At 49.7% G+C, this 21,602-nt stretch overlaps 2 protein-coding genes across 13 annotated transcripts; one reads left to right on the forward strand and one right to left on the reverse strand.

Annotated features, from left to right (window-relative positions):
* The first annotated feature begins 1,549 nt into the window (after positions 1-1,549).
* OGG1 (8-oxoguanine DNA glycosylase) lies at positions 1,550-20,412 on the forward strand. Of its 12 annotated transcripts, none has more exons than XR_009350786.1 (10): positions 1,550-1,670; positions 1,964-2,071; positions 2,511-2,758; positions 3,298-3,477; positions 5,488-5,669; positions 6,700-6,850; positions 6,988-7,037; positions 15,728-15,915; positions 17,104-17,227; positions 20,057-20,412. XR_009350786.1 is itself a non-coding variant. In XM_059161631.1 (8 exons), the coding sequence occupies exons 1-8, from the start codon at positions 1,643-1,645 to the stop codon at positions 7,404-7,406; spliced, it is 1,065 nt and encodes a 354-aa protein (XP_059017614.1). In that variant the 5' UTR covers positions 1,595-1,642; the 3' UTR covers positions 7,407-8,382. The 12 variants fall into 12 exon arrangements, 2 of the variants coding, with proteins under 2 accessions (XP_059017614.1, XP_059017615.1); XR_009350780.1 differs by having other exon boundaries at positions 1,594-1,704; positions 17,100-17,227; XR_009350779.1 differs by having other exon boundaries at positions 1,594-1,704.
* Positions 7,579-18,604, reverse strand: CAMK1 (calcium/calmodulin dependent protein kinase I). The gene is made up of 12 exons (XM_059161629.1): positions 18,202-18,604; positions 15,999-16,113; positions 13,709-13,840; positions 12,426-12,500; positions 12,201-12,339; positions 11,252-11,378; positions 11,082-11,157; positions 10,291-10,403; positions 9,617-9,695; positions 9,434-9,521; positions 7,952-8,069; positions 7,579-7,858 (listed from the first exon to the last, which is right to left on the reverse strand). Exons 2-12 carry the CDS (start codon positions 16,079-16,081, stop codon positions 7,776-7,778), a joined length of 1,113 nt encoding a protein of 370 aa, XP_059017612.1. The 5' UTR covers positions 16,082-16,113; positions 18,202-18,604; the 3' UTR covers positions 7,579-7,775.
* Positions 20,413-21,602: the final 1,190 nt, after the last annotated feature.

A 21,602-nucleotide genomic window follows, 5' to 3' on the forward strand; every position in this document is an offset into this window, starting at 1 on the left:
TAAATAATTGGGCTCGAGAGGTTGCTGGTTGCTGTGCCTGCTGCATTTGTAAGACAACAACAGAGAGAATATAACAGCTCCCATTTCCGAGGCACTTAACTGAGTGGCAGCCCTTGTTCTAAGCATTTTTAGATACATAATTTCATGTAATCTTTGCAGTAACTCTGGGGCAAGTTAATAATAGGATGTTTATCTCCACAAGGACACTAAGGTTAAGAAAAACTAAGTAACTTGCCTACATTTCCACAACTAGGAAGTCGCAGAGCTAGAAATGAACTCAGGTTATTTGTCTGCCAAGCTGGCTCTTTAACCAGTATGAATTGTTGGAGGAAGAGTCTATACTGCCCATCCCTTCATCAACTTCAGATGCTTCAAAGTCTTTTGCCAGTACAATAGTCCCAAGTGTTTCAGAGTCACTTCAGCTGTGACCTTCACCCAGAGCAGGCCTGTAGAGGATTGTTCTTCACTCATTCTCAACCTTGGCACCCGCTTTACAGATTCAAACAGTTATTGAACGAATGCCTTCCAAGTGCTAGGCACCTGTGGGCTGGACTGTCTAGAGAGAAGACAGGCACAGGCGGTAGTTGCCCAAAGGGCGCTGCAGCTGTTGAGGAGTGGAGCAGACAAAAATACCATTTGATGATAACCATGCTTCTGGTGCTCCCTACCAGGTACTGTGGGTGGGACACAAAGAAGTCAGCTGCAGATCTTGCCCTTGAGGAATCTGCAGTCTATTCACTCAGACAAAGTAACTCCCAATCAATCACTGCACTACAAGGTAAAAAGTGGCCCAGATAAAAGTTCCTCCTAGCTCCTTGCTCAGGTCTTCCTCTGCAAGGAAGAAATGACTTAAAACATTTTTCCTCGGCCCAGGCAGCCAGCCCTGGAAACTGGGCGAGGCAGACAGGCCACCTGAGGGTCACAGACCCCACTGGGCACGAGTGTGACATGACGGCGTGCTGCTGAAGGACTGAAGGGAGCAGCTGGGAGGCGCCGCCGGCGGGCTGCGGCCAGGGCGCGGCAGTCCGAGGAGCCCGGCCTCTGACGGAGTGAAGTCTGTGGGGAGGCCTGCGGAGTCGAGGCTCCGTGAGGCCTTTTGGAGGGGAGCGGCCCAGACGGCGAGTGCGAAGACAGAATCCGCAGGCGACAGACGCTGTGGAGACGCCTCACGGGGCCTCGCAGGGCCCGAGCTGTGTTCGGGTCGATTCTCGGTCAAGAGAGCGAATATCTGACTGGAGAAGCTCGGTGGAGAAAGGCTTTCTGAGGACGGTGAGGGACAGGATTTGGCTCTGCGGGCGGGCAAGAAACCACGGGGCTCTGAGGAGATCTGGCCGTGAGGATGGGGCCCGAGGGCGCATTCTGCGACCGGTCCGCGGGGCGCGGAGATTGGACACCCTGGCTTGCCGAGCGCAGACATCCACAGAGCAAAGGCCGAAAGCCGGCAGCGAGCCCAGCGCGCGCCAACCGCTGCCGAGCCTCGCAGAGGCCCGCCCACCCGCCGCCACACCCTGTTCTCATTGGCACCTCTTCTCCGCGGATTGGCTACCTCCGGATCCAATAAACCAGGCCTGAGTCTTACTTCCGGGGAGAGTGAGGTCGGCCTCCTGAGAAGCCGGAAGAGTGCGTTTGCGCGCGCTTCCCAATGTGTCGCGGCTTCCTGGAGGACCTTGGTGCGCGCCAGGAGGCGGGGGCCGGGGAGGATACGTAAGGAGGAAGGGCGGAGGGTTGGGGGTTCCCTGGAGGACCGTAAGGGGCGGGGCCTACGGGGAGCGGAGGAATTAAAAGAAACTGGGCGGGCCTTAAGTAAACTTGGGGGCTTGGGCTTGGTGGGCGAGGTCTTAAGGAGCAAGTAGCAGGTGTGGGAGCGGTCTTTTGGCCGCGCGAGAGCTGGTACCGAGTGGGCGGGGCCATTGTGAGGGGAGACCGGCGTGGAATTGTTAGCTCGCTCACTTATGCTATGCAGCATGGAGCATCGAACTCTAGCTTCTTTCCCGGCACTGTGGGCCTCCATCCCCTGTCCACGTTCGGAGCTGCGCCTGGACCTGGTTCTGGCTTCCGGACAGTCTTTCCGGTGAGTGACCCTGACTCCTGAACCCTCGACACTGCAGGTCTGGAGTGTAAAGGAATGTTGGGGGTAATGGAAGAAACCTCAGGGTGCAAAAGAGGAAACTGAGGCACGGGTGGTGAGCCTGTTTACCTCCTTTCTAAAGTGGAGGTAAAAAACCAGTGCAGGGGCACCTGGGTGGCCGCGTCGGTTAAGTATACGGCTCTTGATTTCTGCTCAGTTCTTGATCTCAGGAACGTGAGTTCAAACCCTGCGCTGGGCTCCACGCTGGATATGGAGCCTAATTAAAAAAAAAAAAAAAAAGCCAGTGCAGTGTTGTGACGATCAAATGACTCTGCATTTCCTAAGTCAGTTTTGTGTATGAAGCTGTTGTAGAATGGGAGGGCCCCAAAGGGTGCAAGAAGGAAAATTGAGTACCGGGGCTGCTGTGTGCCTGGGGACTCAGGTGGAGGGAACAAAACCCGGCGCATTGGACTGGCGTGCTGGCGAACCAGGTATGGACACTGACTCAGACTGAGGAGCAGCTCTACTGTACTGTGTACCGAGGCGACAAGGGATGGGTTGGCCGACCCACACCAGAAGAGCTAAAGACTGTGTACCAGTACTTCCAGCTGGATGTCAGCCTGGCTCAACTTTATCACCATTGGAGTTCCGTGGACCCCCACTTTCAAGAGGTGGCTCAGAAATTCCAAGGTGAGTTCACTGTTGGAGTTCTTGTAATTTGGTTAAATTACACAGTTTCACCATCTATATAAAATGGGGATTATATCCACCTTATAGAATTTTACAAGGATTAAAGGAGCTAATATGTGTAACGCTTTGCTTACAATAGTGCCTGACACAGTAATTATTATTACTATTATTGTTCTGCTGCTTACCACAGTGTAGTGACAAGGATATTGAGCCAAATCCTGGCTATGTGACCTGGGGCAGGTGACATCATTCATTCTGTAAATATTTACATAGCATCTGCTATGTGACTGGGGATATAGCAGTGAACAAAACAGACGCAAATCCCCATCCTCATAGTGTTTACATTGTGGCTTCTATATCAGTGGAATGTAATGTTAATCCAGACCTCACAGATGCTGTGAGGAATGAGAGCTCTGGTGTTGCCCTCTCTAACAATGCTGTCCCTCATTCCCCTGGGATCCTTCTAGATCTTTGGTGCCTAGGATCTAAGAGGCCACTCCTGACAGCAGGTCTGTATCCTATTCCCTACCTTTCCTCAGGTGTGCGACTCCTACAACAGGACCCAATCGAGTGCCTTTTCTCCTTCATCTGTTCCTCCAACAACAACATTGCTCGCATAACTGGCATGGTAGAACGACTCTGTGAGGCCTTTGGACCTCGGCTCATCCAGCTTGATGATGTCACCTACCATGGCTTCCCTAGCCTGCAGGCCCTGGCTGGTGAGTAGATGGGTCCCAGCCCTCAGACCCTCCAATAGCTTTCAGGGTCTCTTCAGTTCTCCCCTGGTCACCATCTTCCATCTCAAAGCTTTCTGCCTTCTTTTTTGTGTGTGTGTGTGTGGTTTTAAATTTTTTATTTTTTATAAACATATATATATGTGTATATATATATATATATATATGTATATATATATATATATATATTTTTTTTTTTTTTAAGATTTTATTTATTTGACAGACAGAGATCACAAGTAGGCAGAGAGGCAGGCAGAGAGAGAGGAGGAAGCAGGCTCCCCAGAGCAGAGAGCCCGATGCGGGGCTCGATCCCAGGACGCTGGGATCACGACCTGAGCTGAAGGCAGAGGCTTTAACCCACTGAGCCACCCAGGCGCCCCTATAAACATATATTTTTATCCCCAGGGGTACAGGTCCGTGAATGGCCAGGTCCACACACCCCACCTTTTTTTTTTTTTTTTTTTTTAGATTTTTATTTATTTATTTGACAGATCACAAGTAGGCAAAGAGGCAGGCAGAGAGAGAGAGGAGGAAGCAGGCTCCCCACCAAGCAGAGAGTCTGATGCAGGGCTCAATCCCAGGACCCTGGGATCACGACCCGAGCGGAAGGCAGAGGCTTTAACCCACTGAGCCACCCAGGTGCCCCGCTTTCTGCCTTCTCAAACACTGTTCTCTTCCAGAACCACCTTGCCTAGTCTGATCCACTCCACCAATTCCTTCCCGTCTGTCCCTGAAATGTCAACACCTCACTAGTCTTCACTTTGTACCCCAGGGGTTCAGTGCTTCATCAAAAAAAACCAAAAAACAAAACCCCACAACTATATGTAGTATGCAGTACTTTGGCATTAAGAGCACTCATTGTGGAGACAGACTGCCTAGGTCTGAATTCTGCCTTTGGCACTTGATGTCTAGCTATATGACCTTGAGTGTGTTATTCAGTCTATGTCAGCGTTTTCATCTGTGGAACAGGATAATAATGGCACCTACCTATCAGAGTTGCCACAAGAGTGAAGTAGAGAAATACACATGCTGCAACTAGGTCAGTATTTGACATGCAAGAATTATGCAGAAAATCTAAGTTCCCATCTCTACAGCAAACCCAGCAATTTTATCTCAGGTCTGTTTCCAGTTTAGTCGTCATAAGACCAAAAGCATTCATTTACCTATCCAAGCTTCTCTTATTTGTAGGATGGGAATAAGAGTTTCTATCCAGAAGGGTTTGAGTGATGAATAAAACAGTCATGAGGCAGGGTGATCTAATGGTCTAAGAGCACAGGATTTGGTTTCCCAGCCCTGGGTACAAGATCCCATTTCCAGCATGTCCTTTCTTGAGCCAGTTATTATCTAAATAAGAGTACTGTCATCAGGGTCCTTGAGAAAAGCATGATAGGGCGCCTGGGTGGCTCAGTGGGTTAAGTTGCTGCCTTCAGCTCAGGTCATGATCTCAGGGTCCTGGGATCGAATCCCGCATCGGGCTCTCTGCTCAGCAGGGAGCCTGCTTCCTCCTCTCTCTCTCTCTGTCTGCCTCTCTGCCTACTTGTGATCTCTCTCTGTCAAATAAATAAAATCTTTAAAAAAAAAAAAAAAAGCATGATAAAGTACCTAAAGCACTTTGCCTGCACCTGATGCCTAGCACTTAATAATAGAAGCTATTGTTATTATGGTTATTATTTGAGATCATAGGTGTGAGTGCACTTTGGAAAGGTTAAAGAACTCACCTGGGGAGTTCCTCCACAGCAGCAAGTCCTTCTCAGTCCCTGCTTCAGTGCCCAACACTGGGTAGTAGGTGGTCAGAAAACATTTGTAGAGGGGTAGAATCCAGGCTTTAGCCCTTACCTTTGTATAAGCAAGTGCCCTGGGGTCTCCCAAAGGGCGATGAGGTGGGAGAGAGATGCTCAGGGAAAGCATTCCTCTGGGGCAGAGAGCTCACACAGTAGGTTGAAGACAGGAAGTATTTGAAGATGACTGACCCCTACTCTCCCTAACCCCCAAAAGGGCCAGAGGTAGAGGTGCAGCTCAGGACGCTGGGCCTGGGGTACCGTGCCCGCTATGTGAGTGCCAGTGCCCGAGCCATCCTAGAAGAACAGGGCGGGCTGCCCTGGCTGCAGCAGCTGCGCAAGGCCCCCTACGAAGAGACCCACAAGGCCCTCTGCACATTGCCCGGGGTGGGCACCAAGGTGAGGTCCCAAGGGAATAGGAGCTACCCTCACCACCCATGCACAGAGTAGCAGGGAAGGAGACAAGGCAGGCCTCAGAGCTGGGTGCATGCAGAGCAAGAGGAGAAAGGATACACACAGATGTTTTATTAGGGAAAATGCGAAGTGCAGAAGGAATATAAAGGATATGGTCCCTTGAGTGTTTTTTTTTTTAAAGGCTATTCATTCAGATGCCCATAAACACTGCTCTATGTATGCAAAAATTTCCAGAAGGAACCACGGGAAACTTAATAGTGGTTATCTTTGGGAAGACAAATGGAAAGATGCTTCTCCTTTTCATGTTCTTATCTTGAAATTGTATGTACTTATAAAAGTTTTTGTTTAATATCAATAAGGTTTGCTAGCAGTAAGATGATTGGGGATTGAGCATTTATTGTTTTCTTCTTTATACTTCTCTGTAGTTTAAAAAAAAATGGATTTTTGTTTAAAAAACTTTTTTTTTTTTTTTTAATTTTATTTATTTGACACACAGAGAGAGATCACAGGTAAGCAGAGTGGCAGAGAGAGAGATAGAGAAGGGAAGCAGACTTTCCGCCGAGCAGAGGGCCTGATGCGGGGCTCGATCCCAGGACCCTGAGATCATGACCCGAGCTGAAGGCAGAGGCTTAAACCACTGAGCCACCCAGGCGCCCCTAAAAAACTTTTTTTAATGGGCTCTGAACTTCAGCCTAACAGTAAATCTTGGCTCTGCCTCTACTTAGCCGTGTAATCTTGGCCAAGTCATTTCACCTTTCTGAACCTCAGTTCTCTTGTTTACAGAATGGATAGAGTACTCCCTTCTTCCCAGGTTATGATGAGAAGCTGGCCCACATAGATGTTTGTGCAGTAGAAATCTCATCATAGCTATTTTTAAAGTTATTACAAGAAGGTATATATTGATGGAGAATAGAAAATAATAGTAACCTCAGAGTGGAGAAGAAAACAGCCAGCTTTGGGACCAGAAGCAGACTGCTGGCTTCCTCTTCTGTGGCTCGTTCTTTTTCTTTCAAAGGTGGCTGACTGCATCTGCTTGATGGCCCTAGACAAGCCCCAGGCCGTGCCTGTAGATGTCCACATGTGGCAGATCGCCCAGCGTGACTATAGCTGGCACCCCACCACATCTCAGGCCAAGGGTCCAAGCCCCCAGGCTAACAAGGAACTGGGTAAGGAGAGAGGGGGGATGCTGGAGCCGGTAGTGGGCTGAGATGGTAGAAACTTTTCCTACCTCTCCATAAAATCCCTCTCCTGTGGATAGGGAATAGGAGGGCCAATTAATTTCACCTTATCACTTCTGGCATAGGAAACTTTTTCCGGAGCCTGTGGGGACCTTATGCTGGCTGGGCACAAGCAGTAAGTGCACTGTAGCTTCCCCTCCTCCTTCTCCTCTGGCCCCGACCCCTTAGGACTCTCCCCAACCCTCACCCAAGCCCTGACCCAGTCGTTTCCTCCACCACCACCGCCATTCCAGGTGGTCCTTCAGGACTCTTCACCCACCCCAGCCCTGACTCCAGTGGGTGCCCCTTGCCCTGACCCTGCTCCCTGTGAACTCTTATACCTCTCCACACTGCCACCAGCGTCACCAGCCCTGACTCCGTGTACCCTGACCCCCCAGAGTAACCTCCCCGTTGCCCCTAGGTACTGTTCAGTGCTGACCTGCGCCAACCTCACCGAGCTCGGGAGCCACCAGCAAAGCGCAGATCTACAGACCCAGAAGTCTAGGTGGGGGTACTGCACAATGGGGTTCCCAGGTAGTTTTCCCCACTGCTGTCCCCCATCCAGTCTTGCATTGGGAAGGGGGCTTCCTGCAACTACCTCAGGGGTCAGGTACTCTAAGATTCAGTAATTTGCACAGCAATGTGGGGTGGGGATTATCTGGAGAGACAGAGCTACCTACGTTTTTATCTCTTCCCTTTATTACAAGAAAGAACAATAAAATAGAAACATTTGTATGGAAAATGCAGTGGAGGAGTGATAGGGAAAGGGGTGGGGAGGTGGCAGGGCAGAGTAACTCTCAAATTCAGGGAGGGAAGGGGAGCAGGCTGCCCCAGTGCCTCCCACACAAGGGGTTTGGACCCTGGATCTGGGGCCCTAGAGCTGTGGGGGCAATGTAGGGGACAGTTCCGGGCCTGGCTCCACGCAGCCGTCTCGACAGCAGCAGCCAGCCGCAGGCCCTACATGGGGAGAGAGAACCGAGTTGGCCATAGCAGACCATCACTCCAGCCTGGCTGCCTCTTCATGCCCTTCCACAGAGGACAGGTCCTCACCCCCAGCTGCCGGTGTCAGCAGCTCCCCGTGGCTCGCTGTTGGTCCTTGCCCCTCCTGGCTGGTGCCCAGCTGGAGCTTCCTCATGTGCCGCACCACGGCCGTGGCATTGAACGCTTGCTGTGGGGAGGAGGAGGAGAAGGGACTTCTGAGAGTGGGATATCATGTGACAGGATCTAGTGGTGGGATTCTTGCAGTGGTTTTGTTATTTTCATTCAGGTGTTACTGGTTGATCGCCTAAAGCCCCTGAAACCTCTACAGGACTTTATTAAATGACACCCAGCCATATTATATATTTATGCAGACATACATGCATATATATAAAATGAGTATATGTGAACAAGTATATATAACCCTATATGTATAATTAATTTCTGTTCATATCATTGCAAACACCTAATATAGCATTATGTATCAGGCACTGTTCTAAGCACTTTATTTAGCAATTTATTTGATCTTCACAAAGGTCTTTGAGGTGAGCACTGCTAGTGTCACCATTACTACAGGAGAAAACTGAGGCAGAGGGAGGTTGAATAACTTGCCCACATGTGTGTGTATCATTCTCCATTTAACATACCCACCAAGGTGTTCCGCACATCCCTCATATCACCATGTCCAAAACCAAAATCATCCCCTGCCAAGACAAGTGTATATGCCTGGGATCCCCATCTCAGTGATAGTACCACCATTCACCATTTCCCCAACCAAAATATTGGGCCAGCCCTTAACATCTCTCTCTGCCAACATCTCTCCTACCATCACTTCTTGTCAGTTCTACCTCCTAAAGGACTCCTGAGCCATCCCCTGTTCTCTGGTCCAAGCCCTCACCATCTCCTGCCCACATCTCTGCTGCGGCCTCCCAGCCATGAGTCCATGCCTCTCTCTGCACCCTAAGAGCCCCTTCTGGAAGGCAGGTTACTGCTGAAAATCCTTCTGGGGCTTCCCCAGTATCTTCAGGGCTGAGTCTGTTCTGTGTGTCACTTGAGGCCTCTACCTGCATTTCCAACCTGGGCTCCTGCTCCCACAGCCCCTCGAGTCCATCCGGGCTTACTGAACACTTGCACTTCCCTGAATGGCCACATTCTCTCTCTCTTGCCCTTGGCCTGTGGTATGCCAGTTCCCTCTGCCTCAGACCTGATTCTCTGTACCTGGCTAATTCCTACTCAGCTGTCGAGTCTGATAGGTCTGTCAGGCCATCAGCACCCCTACGCCTCTTCTAGGACCCATAGATTGGAGCAGGTGTCCCTAAGAGTTATACTGTTCTCCCTCTAGACCTGGAGGTCAGGGCCTCTCACTGGGATAGAGTAGGTGTCAGGGAGCCTTGAATGAATGAGTGAATGAATGAACGAGGTTCTTTAGTAAGCATCCCTGAGCAGTTACTGTGTGCTTGACTTGATGTTAGGTGCTATGGGATCTGAGGTCTGGAGTAGGGTGGGGAGGAGGTCTGGGGAGGCTGGGATCCAGGATCAGGAACATGTGCTCACCTTCCATTTGCTCTTGGCAAAGTTCTTCTTGATCTGCTCGCTCACTGACTGGTGAATATTCTTATCTAGAGCCGTATCTCCTGCAATCCTAGGATGGGGTGTGTGGAGGGCTGTCTGTGAAGGCAGAGGCAGGCTTGAGACCCCCAGACCCCACCCCAGCTTGCACCTTGTGGGAGCTCTCACCATGGGTGCTGCAAGGCTTGTTCACAGGTGAACCTCTTTTCTGGATCTTTCTCCATCAAGTGTCGGATGAAGTCTTTGGCTGAGCCCCCAAGACAAGAGCAATGACAAAAACAGCATGGTGGTGCCTGTGGACACCCCCAAGACAAAGCCCACCCCCTCAGGTCTGGCTTGGCATTTCAGCAAGACAAGAGGCCAGATCTGTCCATGCACCACCCGACCCTACTTGTACTCTTTCTCTAAGCCCCCCGCCCACCACAGCCTTCCAGCTCTTTCCTTTTTCTCTTATGAAAAACTTGTTCTTAAAGAAGATTCTACTCAGTGTATTCACACTGATGTAGAAGTGACTGATCATGGCTTCACAAGTTTGCCTCCTAATAGGAGGCACAAAAGGACAGATGAAAACCTTTATGATGTTGTTTTAGGTGATAGGAAGTCAATGGATGAGGTATTTTCAAAAATGCTATTTTTGAAGGCTGAATGAACACATGCCTTCAAGCTTCTCAGACCAGGGGCCAGGCAGAGGGAAGCACCTGGGGTGGGATGTCTGATCTTAAAGACAGCTCTTAGTTTGGGGCTGGAGAATCTGACCACAGGCAGGCAGTAAAGAGACCCCAAAGCAGATGTGAAAGGCACCAGAGGTAGGGCCCAGGGGAAGAAGGCAAAGCCTCAAATACCAGAGTCAGAGATGTCGTCCCAGTAAGGAGAGTCAAACTCGTACTCGGCCTTCAAAATCTGTTCAAAGAGTTTGGCATCATTCTCGTCATAGAAGGGGGGGTAACCGCAGAGCCTGGGCAGGGAGAAACTCATCCTCATATCCACTTTCAGTGCACTCATTGGCTCCAGGATGGAGCTTTGGGGCAGTCTCGGATCAGGCAGTACCCACAGGAAGGAGTTCCCCCTTTTACAAAGAGGGGAAATCTGCCCCTCTCTGATGTTTTTCATTCCTGTCCAGCCTTTCTGTTTCTTAATTTGCTACCATCTTTCCTTCCTCAACGCCTTTACACTTGCTGTTTCTTCTGCCTAAACCATTCTTCCCCCACACCTCAAATGTCTGGCTCCCTCACTTCATTTAGAAGGCTATTCAGATGTCACCTAAGAAAGGACTTTCCTGACCTCCTTATCTAAAATGGCATCCATCCCCTTCTCCCTACCCTGCATGATTTTTCTTCATAGTTGTTTATTACCTCACATTATTTTATGGATTTATTTACTTGTTTATTATCTATTTCCCCTACTAGAGTTTTTGCTCCCTCAGGGCAGGCATTTTGTTTTGTTCTCTGCTAAATCCCCAGTGCTTAGCATAGTGCCAGAAACATGGCATGTATTGAATGAAGTAATCTTACTCATTAGTTGGTAGATATAAACATGGATGGCAGGAAGGAAGAAATAGCAGAGAGGAGGAAGAGAGCAAAGTAGGGGAGAGAACGCTGGAGCCACATGCCCCAAGGGCCAAGTCCCCACTCACAGAATGTAGGCGATGACCCCAATGGACCAGCAATCCACGGCCTTGCTGTAGGGCTTCTGGGCCAGGACCTCAGGGGCTATGGAGGGAAAGGGACATGGTGGTGACAAATCTCTGCCCCACAGCTCCCAATTCCTCCCCTACCCATGCCCCCAGCCTAGGATGCTCCATACCCACGTATCCTGGGGTTCCACAGGCTGTGGAGAGCACACTGCCAGGGTCCTCCATCTTGGAGAGACCGAAATCGGAGATCATGATCTTGGAGTCTTCATCCAGGCTGTAGTACAACAGATTCTCTGGCTTGGAAGGGGGAGGGAAAGGAAGAGGCAGAGATAGCCAGAGGCTGGCAGAACCTTCTGCCTCCCCAAGCACCACCTCTTAGAAACTGGAGCCTCACAAGAGCCCCTGGGCCTCATGACTACCATCTTGGTTGAAGGCACATGAAACTCAAGGAAGTTCTTAAGGAGGTTAAAAGTACCAGAAAGGACAAGGGCCTTGGGAATGAGAGAGGGAAATTTCTATAAACTTCACGTTTATATTGTGAAGCCCTAAAGGATTTTTGAGGACATACTGTGTGCCAGATCCTGTGCTAATGCTTGCTTTCATTTTATCCTTACCACATGCCTGTCAGGCCAGTCTGAAAAATCCCACGTTATAGATGAGAAAACTGATGGCTTGAGAGGCAAAGTGACTTGCCTGAGAACCTAGGGACAGAATTCAAGCCCAGATCTGTCTCACACCAGCACTTTTCTAGACCGAAGGAGTTGTAGTACAAAATGTGAATCCATCATAGTCTCTGAGGTGTAGGATTTCAGGGGTTTCTGGCTTCCTTCATGTTTTGCTGTCCCCTCCAACTTTTCCACAAAGAGCAAGGGGGCTTTTATTATGAGAAAAAGACCTAGATGTTTATGAATTAAATACTAGCACCATTCACCTCTGTATCCATTTGAGTGTCCAGACTGGAAGGGGAAGTGGAGGAGGCAGTTTAGGGTTTACTGGGTATATTTTGCAGATGGAAGGCCAGAGCTCAGGGAAGGGCTAAGAGTTGCCCCAGGCTGTACAGTGAGGGGTTTGGGCCACCCCCCCCGGCACCGCAGCTCACCACACACCCTCCCAGCCCACCTTGAGGTCTCGGTGTACAATGCCCAGATCATGTAGGTACTTGACGGCATCCAGCACCTGGAAGATGAGGCGGCTGGCATCCCGCTCTGTGTAGAAGCCTTTCTCCACAATGCGGTCAAACAGCTCCCCGCCGGACACCCTACAGCCAGGGGACAGGGCAGTCTGGCCACAGAGGCTAGGGAGGGGCAGCAGGGAGAGGTGTGAGCAAGGGGTGAAGCCACTCACAGCTGCATGATGAGGTAGAGGTGACCCCCACTCTCATAGATGTCATTCAGGGCTACAATGTTGGGGTGCTTGATCCTGAAAAGGAGAAATGAGATAGTTCAGAGCTGAGGACAGCTCAGCTACTTTCCTCCCCTTACCTTGAAGAACCACCACTGCAGACCTGGGCAGGACAAACCAGAGTTCTGGGTCCCAAAAGGAAAAGCCAATTTACCACAATTTATTGATAGAATGGAAGGTAGGCGAGCACAGAGATAAACAACACTGGGCCCTGACCTCGGACCCATCAGGCTGGGTCTCACCTGCCTCTAGTGCATGCTATTTGGGGACAAATCTTCTTACCTCTCAGCACTGTTCAATACACAATTTTAAAATATTTTTGTGTTTATAAGTCTGTCAGCCTCTGCCACCAGAACACCAGTTCTGGGAAACCAGGGGCTTTATCTTACCATTGTTCCTGCCACACCTGGTGTAGAGTAAGTGCTCACTTATTCACTGAATATTAAGCCTCAGGTTCCTCATCTCTTAATATGAAGCCAATGATCTCAAAGAGTTGGGCTAAGGATCACGTAAAAAATATAAGAAAGAATCTCAGCACAATGCCTGGTACACGGTGAATGCTTGGTAAATGAACCAATGATGGTGACTGAGCTTGACAGAAGCCATGGCTCTGCCACAAAGTTGTTGTGTGACCTTGGGCAAATCCCTTACCCTCCCTGGGCCTCAGTCCCCCTCCCCCACCCAGTAGTGGAACTGATCATTTCATCCCTGCCCACTATCGTTGGAAAGCTCAGGGGAGAGAATGGAAGTGAAGATTCTCTATAAGCTTTCCAATGAGGGCAGCAGGTTTCACATTAGGGTGAGCAAATCATAGACCAGTTGGTTATTTAGTCAAGGGATCCTGAGACAGGCATTTTTAAACTTCCGGAGTGGTTTTAATATATGGGGGGAACTGGAGGTACGTCTATGATACATAGCATCAGTTGAGATACGTTGTTTTGAGCCACATTCAAGGATTGGCTTTTAGATCTGACTGAACAGATTAAACCACTCTAAATAAGCTGTGGCATTTCAGTCACATTTGTCATGCTAGCTGCTGCACCAGACACATGAAATAAAGGAGCCTCTAATGCTCCCCACGGCCCTACCAAGTGGAGATTACCCCATTTTATAAATGAGCAATTTGAGGCTCACAGGTTAGAAGATATGCCCAAAGCAGAGGTAGGAAGAGAATGGGAGGAGTCAAGGCAGGGTCACCCTAGGCAGAAACCCTGTGGCCTACGCACTTGTGCAGGACAGCGATCTCATTCTCCATGCTCCCCTCCTTGCCCTCCAGAGCCTTCTTGGCAATGCATTTGATGGCCACCAGCTTGTGTGTTCTCTTATCTTCTGCCAGGATTACCTCTGAGAAGGCCCCCCTGCAGAGAGAGTGTATTCATGAGCTGGGGAACTGGAACTTTAAGTTCCCTTCAACCCCTCCTCCATACCCCGATGGGTTAGGTGACCACCTGTGAACAGAAGGATGTGGGACAAACCTCCCTCCATCACTCTTCCACCCCCTGTCTGTGCGGTGGTCACATTTCCCAGGTCCAGCCAATCAGTGTAGTCTATCCCTGGTCACAGTAATTGGGTCTTGTGATGCAAGCCAGGTGCCTCGTACTTTGAGAATGAGCTGCTCTTTCCTGCCAAGCTGGTAAAATGCGAGCCTAGAGCTAATGGTGGTTATCTTTGCCACTGCTTGAGAAGAGCCTTGAGAATGAAGGTAACACAAAGGAAATCAGAGCTAAGAAATTCCTGATGACAATTTCCTGATAACATCATGTGAGTCTCTGAATCCAGCTATGCCTGACATTTATGCCCTCGGCTTTTTGATTTATACATAATTGATTCATTTATTTTTCTGCTACAGTCAACTTGAGTCATGGTTTATTAACACCTTTTATAACCTTGAAGAACCATCAGCATCACTTGGGAACTTTTTAGAAGTGCAGAATCTCAGGCCTCAAACCCAGACCCACTAAATTAGAATCTGCATTTTAACAAGATCTTCAGATAATCTGTATGATCATTGAAATTTGAGAAGCAATATTTTACAACAACCTCTTAGAAAAGAACAAACTCATTTGCATTTGAGCACTGATAAGGAAGATTTATTGGAGTATTTTTTCTAGGACTTTGTGCTTTCTCTAGGATAAGAGGAAGTCATAGGTCAAAAGAATCTCTCGTGGTGAAATCTCAATAATCAGAATAACTAGTGACTGTGGGGGTGCCTGTGTGGTTCAGTTGGCTGGGCATCGCCTTTGGCTCGGGTTGTGGTCTCGGTTTCTTGGGGTCAAGCCCTGTGTCAGGCTCCCTGGGGAGCCTACTTCTCCCTCCGCCTCTCCCCCAGTTTGTGCTCTCTCTCTCAAATAAATAAATAAAATCTTAAAAAAAACAACAACAACCTAGTGACTGTGGTAGCCTTATTGCTGGTTTCCAGTCTTGTTCTTCTCCAATTTATCCTCCATGCTTTGGCCAGAGTAACCATCCTAAATTGCAAGCCTGTGAAGATGTCTTAAATGCCTTCCTTTGGCTCATGAGATAGCTTGCTTTCAAGGCCTTTCATGACCTGTGCTCTCTTCTCAGCCACCTCTTCCACTGTTCCCCCAGCATCTGATTATAAGCTGTATCATTCTTTTTTTTTTTTTTAAGATTGTATTTATTTACTTGAGAGAGAGACAGTGAGAGAGAGCATTAACGAGGAGAAGGTCAGAGAGAGAAGCAGACTCCCCATGGAGCTGGGAGCCTGATGCGGGACTCGATCCCAGGACTCCAGGATCATGACCTGAGCCGAAGACAGTTGTCCAACCAACTGAGCCACCCAGGCGTCCCAAAGCTGTATCATTCTTAACCTCTTTCTGCACATAGCCTGCTTCTCAGCCTTTGCCTATGCTCTTCCTTCTGCCTGGAATGCTCTTCTCCCTGTCTGACAAGTGCATTTCTGCTTATCCTTCAGTCCCTAACTCGAACACCCGCTTCTCCAGAAAGGTTTCTCCAGGCAGAAGCCAGCATTCTGGGCTCTACAAAGTCCTCATTCCTGACTCTAATGGAAGTGCACCCTACACCCTGCTGTCATTTACCCTGGGTATGTTTCCCTCACATGTTTAGGATCAACGTGAGGGGCAGAGATCAGGTTTGAGTTATTTCTGGGTTCCCACCACTGAGAAGAGAGCCATGCCCAGCATCAGTTCCTAAACCTAGGCCAAAACCCCCAGCTCTTGGCCAAAAGAGCCCCTTCATTCTCCCCTACTTTGTTCTTTTCACAGGAACCCAGAGCTGCCACCAAGAGCAGTGTCTGTTCCACCCACTGTTGGCCAGAAGTGAAAAGATGGGCCAGACTGGGCTATGGCAAGTCTGCCACGGGGCTGGAACTCTAGGAAACAGGAAGCAGTGATCAACTGACCAGAGGAAGTACCACCCTGGATTCAGCTTCCCCAGCCAGCCAGTTCCAAGAGTAAGAACCTTCCCAACCCACACCCCAGCTCAGGGACAGCCTCCCCATCCACCCTCTGCCCCACCACGTGCCCAGAGACTCACGTTCCCAGAACATCACGGAAGTCGTAAATGTCCCTAATGTCCTCCACCTGCTTCCAGCTGGGGCCATCCACTGCCCCCGGCATGGCCCACTGCCCCCTGGCCACAGCCAGGGCTCCTAAGAAGGGGAATGGGGGGAAAAGACTCAGTAGGGCCCAGCCTTCCATGTTGGAACTTGGGGAACTGAGGCCCCATTCGGTCATTCAGCCTGCATTTATTCATTCCTTGGTTCATTCATTTGACAAAGTTATTCAGCAGATTCATTCATTCACCAGTCATTTGTTCCTCCCAAAGTCCTCATGCCTAGAGGAAAATCCTTCAAGGTGGCAGCAGAAGTCTTTTTTCAACAAAGTCATTCATTCATTCATTCATTTATTCAGCCTGCCTCCCAGTTTCTCCCTCTCCAAATTCAAACACTCAGGCTGACACTGACTCCCAGGAGGACAGCAGAGAAGACCCCCAGAGCAGACTGTAGAAGCACATGGTCCTGGAGGGTCCTCCTATCCTCAGAACCAGCAATGTCTCAGCCCCACCTTGGGAATTGCTGGGGTGTCTCCTCTCCTTCCTCTTTCTTCTCCCACCCAGCCTCTCGGAAATCAGGTTTCCGGCAGCCTGGGCTTCCAGCAATATCTCAGCCACGTTTTAAAATAGCTCCTTCTGCACTGTTACCATGGCAACAGCAGCCACAGCTGGAGCTCCCCAGGCCTCCTATTACCCCCTCTTCCTCCTGGCTCCCTGTTTGGGTCCCAGAAGCCTGAGAAATTGTACCACCCAGCCTGGCCCCTCCTGGCTTTTTCTCACTCTGATCCAGCCTGTACCTTTCTCCACTGAGACCTCTGTCTCACCCTCAGTAGGAGGGTGGGCTTTCTCTCCCCATTTATCAGATGGACAATGGAGAGACTGAGGTTAGCGATGGATAGGACTGGGTCCATCTCTGCCCAAATGATGATTGTATGGGGTCCAGCTAAGCTAGCTAAAGGCAAAGGATTTTGATGAGTCCCCCTCAGCTTGTCTTTCCAACACGCAGTCAGACTGGGGTCCATTCAGAGCCCACCATGCTGTGTGACCTCAAGGAAGGCACTTTCCCTTTCTATTTCTTCTGAGGAAGGATGAGAGATGGTGTCCTGCCTAGAGGCCCTGGTGTGAGATCCCACTCCTTGGATTGGACCTGGTTCCCAGGAGGGGCCTGACCACCCATCCCAGAGGAAGAAACTTCTAGGAAAGGAGACATGGTAAGTTCTAGAGGCAGAGTTTTAAACCACACCTGGAGGCTTGGCAAATAAAGCCCTCACAGGTCCACTGACACACCCAGACACACTAATCTCCACCCTACCTCTGAACCAAAATACCTGCCCCCAGATTCAGTATATTCCATACCCAGATATCCCAACACCTCAACACCTGATCATACATGTACACCCAGACATCAGCATACATGTCCACACACACACTCCCCCAGACAGCCTCACAGCCAAACATCCCTCCCACAGTTCCCTCTTACACCGCTCCAAATCACACACCTGCACACACACACACATTCCTCACCTATGTACCGGACATCCCAGATTCACTCATACCCTCCATCCTGTTTCTGTATACCCTAGAAACTCCTGTGCTCCAAACCGCACCCCAACTCCTTACACACCTAACTTCGGACACCCTCAATACACAATCATATAGCCTCAACTCTTAGTACCCTTGAGCCAGATACCAGCATGCCCAACACCTGGACACACATTTAAAACAAAAACACTGACTCCCAGACATCCCCACCCATAAAGATGCCCTTATACTGCAACTCCATATCTGGTCTGCATGCCAGTGCTAAGATATTAGCACAATCCAACATAGCCGCCACACATCTCTAGCTCCAAACGCCAATCCGTCCATATTCAGGCCCAGCCGAGCACAGGCGTGGGTGTGGGTGTGTACGCGCGCGCGCGCGCGCGCGTGTGTGTACACACACACACACACACACCCTTCCCACCTTCCTCTAGTACCCTCTGGGTTCCCCACAGCCGCCTGGCACCTGCTGGGCCTCGGGTCAAGGCTGGAGAGAAAGGCCCTCTCCTGCCCTGCCCATGCAGAGTCCAGCCCGTCTCGGCACCCACTCGCATTCTTGGGGGAGGGTATCCAGCGACTGAGGGGATCTGGCCACCCCTCCCCGGCGCCCGGGAGCACCGATGGGGCGGCCCCTGGGCTGTACCTGCGGCTGCCCCGCCGCGGGGCTGGCTGGGAGGCCCGAGGTGTCTGGCGCCGAGCTCTGGCTGCTGGTTGCCGACCGCCACCGTGCCGCTCCTGACTCGCCAGCCCGCCCGCTCTCTAGCTGGGGTTTGGCTCGGGCTCTGCTGGCCCCCTCCGCCCGCCTGCGGCTCTGATGTCAGTGGAGGAGGAGCCTGCGGCTGACGGACGAGGGACTGGGAGGCTCCGCGGCGCTCCTGGGCTGGGGAAGGGGCGCGATGGTTGAGGAGGAACCCCGTAGTTCAGGTCAGGTCCTCTTCTGGACTCTTCCCTCCCCTCCTCTCTCCTGGGGCCCCCACTGCACAGAAGGGCAACTGAAGCCCTGAGAGATGAAGGATTCAAAATCAGCAAGTGGTCAGAGGCCAAATCGAATTCGAGGCCAGGTTTGTGTGATGTCAGAGTCTGGCGGGTTCCGCCCAGTCGTCTTTGGGAGTTTCGGACCAGTTCTGGGAGCTCCCTTGGGAATCTTGGGCTCTTTCTCCCTATTCCCACTCACCCCCCGCCCCTTTCCCTCACTGCCCAGAAGGGAATTAGGCCCTCAAAAGGCTCAGGAGACTGATGGGGGGGGGGGGGGATGAAGGAGTAGAGAAAGGGCAAAGCTAGAGTAGATATTGAAGATAATGGAGGCAGTTAGAGGGAGGTGGCCCCAGTTGACAGGCAGGAAAACAGACCCGGTGTCCCCTGCACCTGCCCTTCAAAATAGGCGTGGTGCCCTGAGGGACTGGGAGGAGTGGGAGTTAAATCGGGATCCGGAAGGAAGCCGGCCAAAGAAGACCAAAGTGCCACGTGACTGGGCGGGTGCCAGGGGCAGATGGCAAGGGGCCAGGTTTGGGGTGAGGGGGGAGAACAAACTGCTCCTGGGGTGCAGGCAGGGGGCCAAGGGATCTGACCGAAGACCTCTTGCACAAGTCTTTCCTTGGGAAGAAATTTGGCGCAGGGGAAGAGGGGGAGCAACTCAAAGGAAGTGCAGTTGGGCTGGACTGTGGCCTGTCAGAGGAGGCCCATTGCTGTGACCCCCACTCCACCTCCATCACTTCCCACTGCCCAAATTTCTGCATCTTTCAGAGGGACACGGGAAAAGAACAGTGCTTACCCTAACTCAATTTCCATTGGCTTTTTACCTCTTTTATCCTTGGGACTAGATCCCAAGGGGTGGTGGTTGTATTATGCCCATTTTACAGGGAGAAGATGATGGCTGAGGTTCCTAGAAAGGCTTTAAAGACTGACTTACCTGAGTCACACTTCACTTCTCTGAGACTCAATTTTTTCATCTGGAATATGGGAATATTGATGACCAACTCAGAATTCTCCTGAGAATTCTGTGAGATAATGAATGTGAAGTGTCTGGAATATTGTAGGGGTTCAAATATGAGAGCTAGACTTAGTGTAAACGGAGTCTCTGAGAAGGGACCTGATTTGTCCAGAGGCAAGGGACTAAGAGGCAATTTCCCTCCCCTGAATCTCAGTATCTCAGACTTCCTAGTTCATGGAAAATCATATTTCCTGCCCAGGGCTGAGCCCCTACTCTTCCCAGTACCAACCCATTGAGCTAGAATTGTTTCACCACAAATTCCTATCTCATTGACAACATTCCTGAGGTGATAAAGTGGCCTCTGTCCTGAGGACTCGTACAACTGTTATGCTCTGTTTTACATTTTGCCTGCTTTTGATCATGTCCGAGGGCACTTATACTTTTCTTTTTTAAACAAATAAATTCTGTCTCTTTAAAAGAATATCTCTACTAAACCAATAATTACGTCCGATACTAAAAACACACAAAGACCATCCTTGTCACTAATCAGATTCTTTTCACTTGCCAGGTAACAGAATCCCAACCAAAGCCAGCTTCATCAGAGAGGTAACTGTGACTCCAGCAGCTGATTGCAAGACTGAAGGAAGAACACCATGGATCAGGACCTTGGCATAGGATTTGCTTTCTTGCATCTCTCCTTGTCTCGATTTCTCTGCACGTTGGCTTCCCTTCTACTGCAGGGTGATCACTCTGCCTGGCAGAAAACATGATGTGAGGCAGACCCAGCTTTCCAAATGAACCCAGCAGGAGAGCTATACCCAGTTTCATGTATCAGTCTCAGGGAAGGACTCTGACAAGTTGTGTTAGAGTAACATGCCTACCGCTTGGCCCCAAATAAACTATTGCCAAGGAAATGAGATACTATATCAGGCAAATGTACTGCCATGGGCAGCCACACTGTGGGATGAAGAACGATATCTTGCCAAAAGGAAATAAGGGTGCCGGACACCCTTTGAATAACAAATTCATCCCAGCCCTACTCCCATCAACTGGAAATAACCAATATTAGTATTTTTGGTACATATTTCTCCAGACTTTTTGGGACACATATACATATTCACATTTCCTACCAGAGTACCCACTCCCAAAGAGCATATTTTAAGGTACTAAAAAAGTCAAGAAAAGTCAAATGTATGAAAGAAAAAAATAATTATTTTTTCTCATGAAGGAAAGGTACTAAAAAAGTCAAGGAAAGTCAAATGTACAAAGGAAAAAAGAAATAATTCTTTTTAGGTCCCCTTTGTTATTAAAAAGATGACAAAAAGCTCAGACATCTCCATCAGTTCTTGAACCTGACACTGGAGGTTTTCTGTGAATGTTTTTTTAAGATTAGAGAAAATGAAAGAATTCTTATTTTTTTTTTTTAAGATTTTTATTTATTTGAGAGAGTGACCAGAACAGGGGGATGGGCAGAGGGAGAGGGAGAGAGACAAGCACACTCCCTGTTGAGTGGGGAGACCGATGTGGGGGTGGGGGTTAGGGGGCTCAATCCCAGGACCCTGGGATCACAACCTGAGCTGAAGGCAGCTGCTTAACCCACTGAGCTACCCAGGTACCCAAAAATGGAAAAATTCTTATGGAAAAGATGGACAGGTTTATTTACAAAACAAAAACATTCTTTAACTTCTATTGTTAGAAACAAACCCCCAAAAACCTATCCTACTCCAAAATCATACCCAGCATTAAAAGGCAAACTTCAGACTAGGAAAATGTCTTACAGACAATGGGTTAATTCTTCTATTATGTGAAGAACGTCTAACATTGATAACAGACTAAGGACCCAATAACTAGTCAGTGGAGAGAGATAAAACACAATAAACACGGGACATTTTCCACCTCACAGGAGTAATCAAAGCAGTGCAAACTAAAAGGCCATTTATAGTTTGTGAAGGTGATCTGGCTGTGACATCTGTCACCCCATTGATTGCCAGGGTTGATCTGGCTGGCTAGGCGGGTGTCCCCTTCCTCCCTCACCGCTCCATGTGTGTCCCTCCCGAAACTGCGTGCTCGGTGGAAGAGGATGATCTTCCCCGATAGAGGAGAGGACTGTTCTT

The sequence above is a fragment of the Mustela lutreola genome, chromosome 2 (assembly GCF_030435805.1).
Source record: "Mustela lutreola isolate mMusLut2 chromosome 2, mMusLut2.pri, whole genome shotgun sequence".
In the NCBI taxonomy this organism is placed as follows: domain Eukaryota; kingdom Metazoa; phylum Chordata; class Mammalia; order Carnivora; family Mustelidae; genus Mustela; species Mustela lutreola.

Bases quoted from the DNA above. Each gene is read 5' to 3' on its own strand.
- OGG1 (XM_059161631.1), top strand. From the start codon at position 1,643: ATGTGTCGCGGCTTCCTGGAGGACCTTGGTGCGCGCCAGGAGGCGGGG. The intron at 2,072-2,510 runs GTGAGTGACCCT...CTGGGGACTCAG, and splicing joins GCTTCCGGACAGTCTTTCCG to GTGGAGGGAACAAAACCCGG. The intron at 6,851-6,987 runs GTAAGGAGAGAG...CTTCTGGCATAG, and splicing joins CCAGGCTAACAAGGAACTGG to GAAACTTTTTCCGGAGCCTG.
- CAMK1 (XM_059161629.1), bottom strand. From the start codon at position 16,081: ATGCCGGGGGCAGTGGATGGCCCCAGCTGGAAGCAGGTGGAGGACATT. The intron at 13,841-15,998 runs GTGAGTCTCTGG...CTCTCTCTGCAG, and splicing joins TTCCGTGATGTTCTGGGAAC to GGGGGCCTTCTCAGAGGTAA. The intron at 12,501-13,708 runs GTGCGTAGGCCA...TCTCCTTTTCAG, and splicing joins GAGATCGCTGTCCTGCACAA to GATCAAGCACCCCAACATTG.